Source organism: Nannobrachium achirus, assembly GCF_963921795.1.
Source record: "Nannobrachium achirus genome assembly, chromosome: 4".
Lineage (NCBI taxonomy): Eukaryota > Metazoa > Chordata > Actinopteri > Myctophiformes > Myctophidae > Nannobrachium > Nannobrachium achirus.
This window is the reverse complement of record NC_137813.1, coordinates 48,881,554-48,894,179: the sequence shown is the minus strand read 5'-3', so window position 1 is coordinate 48,894,179 and position 12,626 is coordinate 48,881,554. Positions and strand designations below refer to the sequence as shown.

The 12,626-nt window shown below is 42.0% G+C and overlaps 1 protein-coding gene across 1 annotated transcript; it reads left to right on the top strand.

The window, feature by feature from the left end:
* Window positions 1-10,973: 10,973 nt before the first annotated feature.
* On the top strand, window positions 10,974-12,380 carry LOC308284366 (inward rectifier potassium channel 2-like; the record flags this gene model as incomplete). Its single annotated transcript, XM_080724962.1, has 1 exon — window positions 10,974-12,380. Exon 1 carries the CDS (start codon window positions 11,052-11,054, stop codon window positions 12,378-12,380), a length of 1,329 nt encoding a protein of 442 aa, XP_080581088.1. The 5' UTR covers window positions 10,974-11,051.
* Window positions 12,381-12,626: the final 246 nt, after the last annotated feature.

Here is a 12,626-nt window from a genome sequence, read left to right as displayed (position 1 = left end):
CCCCTGATTCAGCCCGGGAAAAAGAGTTGTAGAGGCCCTCATTGGGCGCTGCTGCTACTCAAAGATTTGCCATTTTCAGGTCATGACAAGTGACAAGCCACTGGGCCAATTACATGAGTTATATTTTGTCATTGTCGGTGGAAACCTTGTATGTCCAAACCATTTTAAAAATGATTTAAACTAGTGAAAACAGCCGATCTACAAGCACACAACGCCTCGCACCGCGAGGCGTTGTGTGCTTGTAGATCTGCTGTTTTCACTACTTTTGTTCGACGGCCTTGTATGATGAAGCAGGGCTTTTCTTTGCGAAAACATTTATACATTTGAAACATGGAGATACAAGGTTTCTGCCCGACAGTGACGATTTACTTTGTTGGTCGCCCAGCCCCCAAAATGGAACGAAGGCTGACATTTTATTTTTTTATTTTTTTCTAATGACTGGCCTGGACCGGCCGGGAATGAACCGGCCGTTCGGAAGTTGTCCCGATTTTCCCAATGGCCAGCACGTCCCTGAGCAGCAGCAAAGATAAAAAAAAAACGACCTACGCGTTTCAGCCAAAGGTGGCCTTCATCAGGGTCCGCAGACCCAGCGGAAAAAATATCTTTCTACTTTGAACTGAACCGAGCTGCCTTGGATCCTCTTTGTTCCCCACCTTACCTTTGAACATTTTTGTTACTACGGAATGAAACAAAAGTTTTTGTCCTAATATATGGATTTACCCTAGCAACCAACTGTTTACCATAGCAACCATGTTTTTTTACCCTAGCAACCAACTGTTTACCATAGCAACCAGATACGCAGAGCAGGGATCTCCATATATGGGAATAAACAGGTGACATCACACTGATGTCAGATACTCAGAGCAGGGATTTCTACATAATATATGGGCATAAAAGGGATTCTGTTAGGGATCTCCATATATGGGCATAAAAGGGATTCTGTTAGGGATCTCCATATATGGGCATACAAGGGATTCTGTTAGGGATCTCCATATATGGGCATAAAAGGGATTCTGTTAGGGATCTCCATATATGGGCATAAAAGGGATTCTGTTAGGGATCTCCATATATGGGCATAAAAGGGATTATGTTAGGGATCTCCATATATGGGCATAAAAGGGATTCTGTTAGGGATCTCCATATATGGGCATAAAAGGGATTCTGTTAGCTGTTAGTGATCTCCATATATGGGCATAAAAGGGATGCTGTTAGGGATCTCCATATATGGGCATAAAAGGGATTCTGTTAGGGATCTCCATGTATGGGCATGAAAGGGATTCTGTTAGGGATCTCCATATATGGGCATAAAAGGGATTGTATCCCAGATGATGCCCTGTTAGGAGATCCACAGTAACAGAATCCATATATGGTCCTACCGACAGCTGCTATAAGCCAACCCTGGCGATAAGGTCTGAGTCGAAGAAATGCTTCTTTCCTGGCAAGAATTGCCCCTTTATACTGTAGGGCTCGTTTGTGTATTGTATGACATCACGCCACATCATCGGCTGAGGACTGTGTGATGTCATCATATCTCCACATATGGAGACATAAGTTGCTCATGCCCAAATATGGGCTGGTGAGGTCAGACTTAGTGTGATGCGTAGGTTATCTCCATATATGGAGATTCAACTTCAATGAGTAACCATGGCAAACTGTCAACTGCCCGTATGTCTTGATAATTGGTAAAACAAACTTTTGGCCTATTTGTGGAGATAAGCGACCAACGGTCGCTTATCTCCCGATTAGGGAGTCTTACTGGTATCAAAACCTCCACCGGCCGTCCGTCCGTCCGTCCGTCCGTCCGTCCGTCCGTCCGTCCGTCCGTCACACGTCACACGTCACACCTTTGCCCTGCTCATATCTCCGCATCAGTATGACATCACACTGCTGACATCAGTATGACATCAGCAGCCATAGTTACACCTGGAATGTTGAATCTCCATATATGGAGATAACCTACGCATCACACAAAGTCTGACCTCACCAGCCCATACTTGGGCATGGACGACTTATATCTCCATATACGGAGATGGCCATATATGGAGATACGATGACATCACAGAGTCCACAGCTGATGATGTGGCGTGATGTCATACAATACACAAACAAGCCCTATATAAAGGGGCAATTCTCACCAGGGAAGAGAGCATTCCCCACTAGCTGAGTATCTTAAGATGGTTGGATGTGATGATAAGCTATAAGCTTAGTTGATCCTGGCGATAAGGTCTGAGTCGAGGAATGCTCTCTTCCCTGGTGAGAATTGCCCCTTTATATAGGGCTTGTTTGTGTATTGTATGACATCACGCCACATCATCAGCTGTGGACTCTGTGATGTCATCGTATCTCCATATATGGCCATCTCCGTATATGGAGATATAAGTCGTCCATGCCCAAGTATGGGCTGGTGAGGTCAGACTTTGTGTGATGCGTAGGTTATCTCCATATATGGAGATTCAACATTCCAGGTGTAACTATGGCTGCCCGTATGACGTGGAGGTTGTGATATTTGTGATTAGGGAGTCTTACTGGTATTGAAGACATCTGGGATCTTGGCCATATATATGAAGTGTGACATGAGGCGTGACGCACGGACAGACGGACGGATATATGATCTGCAGGTTTTCACACTGTGACCTACGGTCATAACAAGGAATACACAATATAATAGTACAAAATTAAAGGAACACAACAGAAAAGTAAAACACTAACTAAAACTAGGAACAAGGAACCCTAGAATACACCACAGAGATACAGAAAGAACACAGATCGTCAGAGAGTAAAATCAAAAACATTGTTTTGTAAATATCGGTCTCCTGGTGGTGCTATAACAGGCTGTTGGGAAGAAAAATGGGAGGTTCTTACTTGGCCTCCAGGAAGTGGTTGTGTAAAGTTCCTCCTGCTAACTTTAAAAGTCAATCTTAGCCAATCAAATGGAACAGGACAGATTTGTCTTGATCACGACTGTAGTGGTAATGTGCACCGATCTGTTTGGACAAAATCTTTAATATCAAAGTAATATCAGTTATATTACTGTTTATGACGTTTTTATATGCAGGTCAGTTGTTTTATTTCTTGTTGTGTTATTGCTCTTATGTGCCTTAATTGTTTTTAACTTGATTGTTTATACTTTTGTCCATTGTACAGCACTTTGTAACTTTGTTTCGGAAGTCGCTTTATAAATAAAATGTTCTTACTTATATTACTGGCACAGGGATGTCAGGCCCTAGCTGGCCCAGCTTTGTAAAATGATACGCTATCAGGACTTTCAGGAGACTGTATCATGGTCATTGGTCAGTATGATCAGTACCATTGTCAGTATCATATCAGTATCACGGCCAGTATAATGGTCAGTATAATGTCAAAATCATGGTCATGGTCAGTATCATGACAGTATTATGGTCAGTATAATGACAGTATCATAGTCAGTATCGCAGTAAGTATAATGTCAGTATAATGTTCAGTATAATATCAGTATCATGTCAGTATCATGTCAGTATAATGGTCAGTATCATGGTCAGTATCATTTCAGTATTATGTCAGTATCATGATTAGTATCATGGTCAGTTTAATGGTCAGTTTAATGGTCAGTATCATGGTCAGTATCATGTCAGTATAATGGTCAGTATCATGTCAGTATAATGGTCAGTATCATATCAGTATAATGGTCAGTATCATGTCAGTATAATGGTCAGTATCATGTCAGTATAATGGTCAGTATCATGTCAGTATAATGGTCAGTATCATGTCAGTATCATGGTCAGTATCATGTCAGTATAATGGTCAGTATCATGTCAGTATCATGGTCAGTATCATGGTCAGTATCATGGTCAGTATCATGGTCAGTTTAATGGTCAGTATCATGTCAGTATAATGGTCAGTATCATGTCAGTATAATGGTCAGTATCATGTCAGTATAATGGTCAGTATCATGTCAGTATAATGGTCAGTATCATGTCAGTATCATGGTCAGTATCATGGTCAGTATCATGGTCAGTTTAATGGTCAGTATCATGTCAGTATAATGATCAGTATCATGATCAGTATCATGTCATCGTGTCAGAATCATGGTCGCTCTCCTGTTTGGAAGACATTGGTATCTAATCTGAAAGAATATTTTCTGTTTACTAAAAAGCTGGAGAGGGGCAGACCCCTAGTTGTTACTGAACAAACATTAATTCACTCAGAGACAGTAGGGGAAGAGGTCTAGCAACTGAAGAGAAAATGGACTTAATTCTGACAACTCTCTATTCAAAAAGATCAATGATATGCCATCCTTATTCTATTCTATCCAGTAATTAGGTGCTTTATGCAGATTATTTTCTGCATAAAGCATTTTTGTTCCTATTCCATTTGGTAAATATGGCACACTTCATTTTTCCATATTTTTTTTTTTACTTTAGACTTATTCTGTTGTTAGCTGATGGTATTGTATCTTAGTCTTAAAGAGGTGGTGCCATGATTCCCCCCCCCCCCTATAAAACATGATTATCAGGTATTATGATTATACTAGGAGGAAGATTTTTTCCAAAAAAGTATACAGAAAGAGTTAGAATTGGGTTTTTATGTGGACACACCCCCAGTTCATTAAGTATGCATGGATGGCATGGTGGGTGGTGACCCAGCTGATATAGCCACACCCCACAGTGTTGGGTGAATGGTAAATAGGGGAGGAGTTGATTCTGTGATGTCATCTTATCTGTGTTTTTTAACTGACACTTTTCACCACAAGGTGGCAGCCTCCAAGAGAAAACAAACAAATACTAAAAAAAAAAAAACACACATAAGGGGGTCTAATGAAGTACTTTCAACCTCCTAGACACATGAAAAACAGAAAAAGTACAAAACTATGGCACCACCTCTTTAAGGATCTGGTTTCATGCCATATTATTATTATTATTAGGTTATTTTATTAATAAATGTATGCCAAACAGGCTTTCATTAGGTCATGGACCCCATTTCAAATTATTCTCTCCTTGGAACTTTAACTTAAAAATGTCTTAATGGCAGAATTGAACTTGAGAAATCAATTGAAAATATGGATTTCGAATCAGCTATTGTTAGAATCACTTTAATAGGTTAATTCAAGTTAATACAGTTAGAGTGAAATTATATAAATATATATATATATATATATATATATATATATATATATATATATATATATATAGGTATTAGAGACCATATAATTACCCTACATGGACCCCACTCCAGTTTACTGTACATTTAGTTGTAACTTATGGTTCTAGCTCTAGGTCGCCACCCTGTGTTCACTCAATGTTCACAGCAACTTACTTGATAGTCAGCGTGCCACAATACCACATACGTAGGCTGCACACTGTATGTAGGCTAATTAGGCTATAGTTAATAAAAATGACCCATATTCCACACCATTGCATAATTGTGTCTGATAATGGTGGCAGAGATGCTTTGAGTTACATCACTATAGGCTATTATACACTGTCTAGGCTATTAGTATTGTTTTGCATGCATCCTCCAGCAGCAGGTAGCATGTGCAAAGTAACCAAGTAGGCCTACACTTATAAGTAGCCTACTGTAGCCTAAGTAGCTACAATTTTGAGGTACGTATTTGTAGTAGCCTACTTTACTTGAGAAATTCCAATACTTTTACTTCTACTCCACATCTCAGAGGCAAATATTGTAGATTACTTTTACTTCACTGCAGCTTTAGTTAGGCCTACTCTGTAGATTTTGATTATTAGCCTATTACAAAACATACAGTAACCACTTCAGCCCTGGCCTATTTGACCATTTGAAAATAGCTGATGTGATAGGCCTATACAATTGTGAGCTTTAGATGCTATTTTCAAAAGATTTTTATAGGTCTAGGCCTACATTTGATAAAGGGACATTCTGCCTAATGAGTAGGCAACTTTTACTTTTTGTAGGCCTACTTAATTTAAGAGGCCTACTTAATTTAAGTATGGCCTACATTTTTATACTTGCTACTTTTAGTACTCGAGTAAATGGATTTTACTTGTAATAGAGTATTTGTATTTATACATTGCAGTATCGATATTTTTTTTTTTTACTTAAGTTGTAGTCTACAAAATGTGAGTAGCCTACTTTTTCCACTTGGCTTTCTCGCGTCATCCGCTTCAGACCCCTTAAACGAGGTGCGTGCAGTGCAGCTTATAATTGGCCGGTTAGTGCGGTAGGGGCGGTGGTGGGAACATGTGTGTTTAAAGTGCGTCCCTACACTACGCAACCCATCTGTCTCTCACACACACACACACACACACACACAGTATAGCTGCCACATGGTTACTGCACAATCTGTCAAGTCTGATGATAATCTTGTGGGACCAAAACACCATGAAAGAGAAAGGGGACTCAGTTTGGATATGATCTGGTGTATGGGAAATATTGCTATAAGCGACGGCAGATTAATGCTGGGACCTACAGGTAAGATGCAATTCACACAGTAGGCGATTTATTTAATCGCGTTCAAACGATCCGTTCGTTTTAAGACATTTGTTAGTTTAACAATGTTTACGACATTGTTCTGCCTGTGTAAATATACAATCTGTTCTCAAACAAACGTAGCTAATTTCTGATACAGGTGCAAGAAATGATTTATCATTAAAGTGATATAATAATCTCTTCTTATTTGTGAATCACTTTGAGACGTGGCTCTACAGAGTTAAAGGCTACAAATTCAATTTACAACAACAACAACAACAACAACAACAACAACAACAACAACAACAATAATAACAACAACAACAACAACAACGAGATTATAATAAATAATAATACAAATACATAATTAATACATAATAATAATTGTTGTTGTTGTTATTATTATAGTTATCGTTTTTGTTATTGTTATTAAATTATTAAAAATGCTAAACAGACTGTAAGCCTGTATCCTGCACCTGTTACAATAGAGTGCGGAAACTATATAGTGTCCAGCTGCCTGCACCTCATGCAGAATTTAAGTAATGGTCACTTTTTCCTATAGGTCCAGAGTTGCAACAATTCCGTCTCATATATATTTCATAAAGAACTATCGCCTACACATGTTCTGTAACAAAACATGCTCCGCATCAGTTAGATACATAGTTAGTTAGTTACAGAGAATATAGAGCAGGGGTCTTCAACAGGGGGTCCGGGACCCCTAGGGGGTCCTCAGGGTTACTACAGGGGGTCCTCCAAATCTTTGTGTGATAGAAACCTTTTTTTCTCCTTTTTTATATTAACCACTTGATCCCTCATGTCCATATTCGGAGAACTTTAGCCAAAAATAGCAGATCTACAAGCGCGAGGCGTTGTGAGCTTGTAGATCGGCTATTTTCGGCAAAGAGATTTGGTTTGGAGGAGAAAAATAGCTGCCTAAGTACAGAGTGAAAGGTCAAGTTTATTAGGTATTGACGGTTCAAGTGGTTAAATATCTGAAAACACAATTTTTCATGAATCCAAAATACACAGATGATTGTGCCGTCAAACGATGAAACCATATGGTATGGGTTGTGGGGGTCCCTGCTTCATCTCTCTCTCGACTAAGGGGTCCTTGGCCTGAAAACGTTGAAGACCCCTGATTTAGAGAATATAGGGGATATAGAGCATTTGGGATCATGCTATGATGGGTCATGATGGCAGGCTGCTAGGAGTTATTGATCTGTGTAATAAAAAATGGAGCAGCTTTATGTAACCAGTTTCCATCTCCCTCAGCTGTTAGTTGTAAATGAGCACACAAGCAAAACAAACAATCACGGGTCATGCAGCCTATGTAAACTCTGGCCTGTATAGTGGAAGCATATGTTAAGCTATGATCACACACAATAAATTGTGTCTGGCTATATAGGTGTAAGCCCTCCCAAACCGGAATATTTACAATTAGACATTTAGGCACTTAATCCAGAGCGATTTACAGTAAGCAAGGAAAGTACAAGGTAATACATCAAATGCATAGAAATAGTCATCTAGGATCATAGGTCAACCAATAACCTATCACTTCACCATCAATTTAAACAGTATAATATAAAAAAAAAAGATCAATAATCTGTGCATTGAAACTTGCCAGGTCTACAAATGAACTGCATGGCATCTGTCTAAATAACTACAAATATAATACTATAGTGAACAAGGGTCTACACATGTTGTAAGTTTGGGGCTAATGTATGTGTACTGTATGTACTCTCTTATACACAACGTGATCATGTATGGTTTGGTGTGACTGGATTCATCGAGGATGTGCAGTTGATCAGCCTCTGTCATGTTTCAGTACTTTGATCATTGTAGTTCCACGAATAAAGGCCAAAAAATATTTAAATAAAACAGCCTGGCATGTCTTAGATCAATTTCCCCTGAGAGATATACTGTAATTCAACATCAACAACAAGTTGAGAAAAAGTGTGTAACATAATATGAACCCAAGTTCTGATTTATATTTCCTCGTATATCGTATTTAGGAAATAGCCGACCTATCTTTAAGTCCTGCATGGTAGTTCTTGATAAAAGCATTTGTGAATGCAATTCAAAGCTGTTAAGCCATGGATACATGTATTAATAGACAGGCTCATGTACACATGAACAAAGTGCATGAATGAAGCCCCACGGTCCCAGCAGCGCTGTAGCAAGTTACTATTCCTAGTTGACCTACAGCTGTGACATCACATCATTAGATGAGAAAAACAACTGATGATGCGGACGGATCAAGGTGCATGTTGGAGCCAAATGACTTTTTGGTTTCTTTCAAAACAGATCCTATAATGAAATAATAAAATATATCGTCACTGTCTGGCCAAAACCTCTTAACTCCATTTTTGAAGTTTTTGATTTTATTTGGCATAAATCAGGGCTATTGACAGCTGAGTGTTGGTTACTCCACACTTTCTGCCAAACCAGCTAACTCCACCCGATTGGCCCTCTCTTTTTCTCATAAATATGTGCTATTGAACACCCTTTACGTCTGTGTTGTCTGGTTAAAATAATATTGAACCAATGAAAAGTAGTAAAAAGCCCTTGGGTCAAAACCTCCCTAACTCCACTTGAGCTCATTTTCCCGAAAATGAACATTTTGGAATTAGGAGGTTTCGGTCCAACAGCAGAGATATGGTCAAAGAACATTCACACCACCAATGTGCTTTTTGAGATTTATGTCTTTTACGGGGTTGGATTTGGGATATTTTATTATCACAACGGTGACATTCAGCTTCACCCCCAGCCGATGCCCGATGGTTACTCAGATGATGATTATGGTGATAGCTCAATGGGGGAGTTAATTAGGGGTTAAGTGGTCGTTGCTCAGGGCAGGGACACGGCCACACATAGACCAGGGCTGGGAGGCCAACTGGTGACCTTCTGTTTAGCAGACGGCCTACTAAGCCATACGGCCGTCCCCAAACCTGAAACATCACATCAGGACAGCTGGAACAGGGTCTACCCTCCAGTCGTACGCACAGCACGTCCTACTTTAACACGATGACAGAATTTACTTGCGGTCATATCAAACCCCCCCGTCCTGACCTTCTCCCCGTGACAGTTGAGAGACAAAATAGAGACAGTTGTTTTGGCAGTGGGAGAATATGTACTGGCCTTATGTCAGCCCATTGTAGCCCGTGGTGGTGTATTTTAATGGCCTGTACTCTGGCCACTTCGAGTCAATAGCCTTTATAATAATTATAGCCGTCCTTGGCGCTCTTACAGACAATATGGAAGGTTAATGTTGTTTTCATAGTGAATTACCCACCTAAAAAGTTGTAAGGCACTAGGTCTGGGGCGGTATGGATTTTTTGTTAGCGTGGTAATAAGTCACTGTTTACCGGCGGTATGGTGGTATCTCCCCAAAAAAGTTGGTTTGAATGATAAAAAAAGAAGAAGAAAAAAAAAGTAGTATGCATACTCAACCGCTGTAATGCAGTTATTGCACCTAGTCCTAGACTGCCACGACCTCAACTCCTTGCAAATAGTCGCAGATCTTGCAACAAAACAGTTTTAAGGCCATGTCACACCCAATGCAACTCCTTGCAACAGCCATTGGGGATAATGGTTGCAAGTAGTTGCATGCAACAGTTTTGTTGCAAGGAGTTGTGTCTAGTTGCATCGGTGTAGAATGGCCTTAAGGGAAGTTCACACCAAGCACTATAACGATAACTGTCGTCATAGTTCTGCTGTGAGCTCTGTCATCAACGTTTAGGAACTCCACACCGCGGTATGCATTGCAACCGCGGTATAGTGGTTATTGCAATTACAAGTTGTATAACATATTGAATTAGATTTGGCCTTGCATGTGTACAGGTCCTGTGCAATAGTGTGAACACGTTCATAATACTTCATATTCTTAACATGTAATAATGGACATGCAGAATTTCATAGAGAGCAACTGTAATTATTATTGTTTTCAATCCTCTTTGCATCTAATGAAGAAAGACCCATTGCATAGACATACCGGTATCTTTTCCCCGCCTCAGACTGGATTAACATGAACTTGATCTGTAATTTGACTCAGTTCCTCACGGACAGCCTGCTTTAATTAATACTTACATTAAGCAGGATAAACATAATTCCCTACATTGTCAGCGACTGGGTGCTTGGTTAGATATGTTGAATCCAATAATGAGATCCAAATGCACCTTCAAAAGATTTTTGCATATTTCCTCCATGTGCTGTGTACAGTATTTTCAACTGCATATGCGAGAATTAACGCAGGCATCTCTAGAGTGTTCAATGCATTATTTAGACAGCAGGTAACCACACACCCACATGGCACTGATCTTTGCTCTGGTTTCTGGCAATTAGTTTAACACAGCCTTTCTTTCTGTCTGTAATTTCCACAGCCCACTTCACTGATGAGGTCCAAAGAAGCACACATGACAGAGGACTGATCAGCCCTCGCCTGAAGTGCACGATCCTGGAGCAGCCCAGGTCCAGTGTCCACTGTCCCCCGAAGGACTGTTGTGTCCTGTCCCGCACCTTTTCCGCTTGAGCGTGGTCCCCGCTATCGTTCGAAACTGTTTCTCCAACGTTTCTACCAAAAACTCAGACTGTTTCCCCGAGCGGAAGCGGCCCAGCCCCCCCAGGCAGAGGTGATGGGGAGCGTGCGAAGCCACCGTTACAGCATCGTGTCCTCGGAGGAGGACCGAATAAGACTGGCCACCATTTCCGTGCCGAACGGCTACGGGAATGGCAACGTCACCAAGGTGCACACGCAGCACAAGCCCCAGAACCGCTTCGTCCTGAAGGACGGACACTGCAACGTGCAGTTTGTCAACATGAGCGAGAAGGGCCAGCGCTACCTGGCGGACATCTTCACCACGTGCGTGGACATCCGCTGGCGCTGGATGCTGCTCGTCTTCTGCCTCTCCTTCCTGATGTCCTGGCTGTTCTTCGGTTTCATCTTCTGGCTCGTGGCGCTCTCCTACGGCGACCTGGGGAACGAGACGCAGATGTGCGTGTCCAACGTCGACAGCTTCACCGCCGCGTTCCTCTTCTCGGTGGAGACCCAGACGACCATCGGTTACGGCTACCGCTATGTCACGGAGGACTGCCCCGTCGCCGTCTTCATGGTGGTCTTCCAGAGCATCGTGGGCTGCATCATCGATGCCTTTATCATTGGTGCCGTGATGGCCAAGATGGCCAAACCCAAGAAGAGAAACGAGACCCTGGTGTTTAGCCACTATGCCACGGTGGCGATGAGGGACGGCAAGCTGTGCTTGATGTGGCGCGTGGGGAACCTGAGGAAGAGCCACCTGGTGGAGGCCCACGTCAGGGCCCAGCTGATGAAGTCACGCACCACGGCCGAAGGGGAATTCATCCCCCTGGATCAAGCGGACATCGACGTGGGTTTCGACAGCGGCGTCGACAGAATCTTCTTGGTGTCCCCCATTACTATCATCCACGAGATCGATGAGGATAGCCCCTTTTATGAGATGAACAAACAGGAGCTGGAAACGTCGGATTTTGAGATTGTGGTGATCCTGGAGGGCATGGTCGAGGCCACGGCCATGACCACCCAGTGTCGGAGTTCATACGTGGCCAGTGAGATCCTTTGGGGCTACCGCTTTGAGCCCGTGCTCTTCGAGGAGAAGAGCTACTACAAGGTGGACTACTCTCGCTTTGACAATACGTACGAGGTGCCCAGCACTCCCCACTGCAGTGCCAGGGAATTAGCAGAGAGAAAGTCCAGCGCCTCCAGCGTGAGGAACTCTTTCTGTTATGAGAACGAGGTGGCTCTGGAGAAAGTGGAGTTGGACGAGGAGTTTGAGGAAGAGGAAATCAGGGACGCGCGGGACATGGAGAGCTGCGTCATTGAGAGAGCCATACCCGAGGACACAAACACAGACTTGGAATCTGACTCTGACCACCAGGACTCAGTGAGCTCAGAGACAAGGCCCTTGAGAATAGAATCAGAAATCTAACTGTGTTGGGTCTCTTGAGGGGGTCGAATACTACCACAGGGTATGTTGCTCTTACCGTGAACGTTTCTCCTGATTGCTGTTGTTGTTACCGCGTGACAGTTCCTTTAAGACTGTGATTAGAGTGGGAAATTCTCTATGCAGAAGCTCAGGAACAAAAGCTACACGGAAATACCAATAAGATCTATTATTCATGGCGATAAAGATGTGGTGATGAATCAGCCGATGGGAGGTAATATCTCCTCTGTC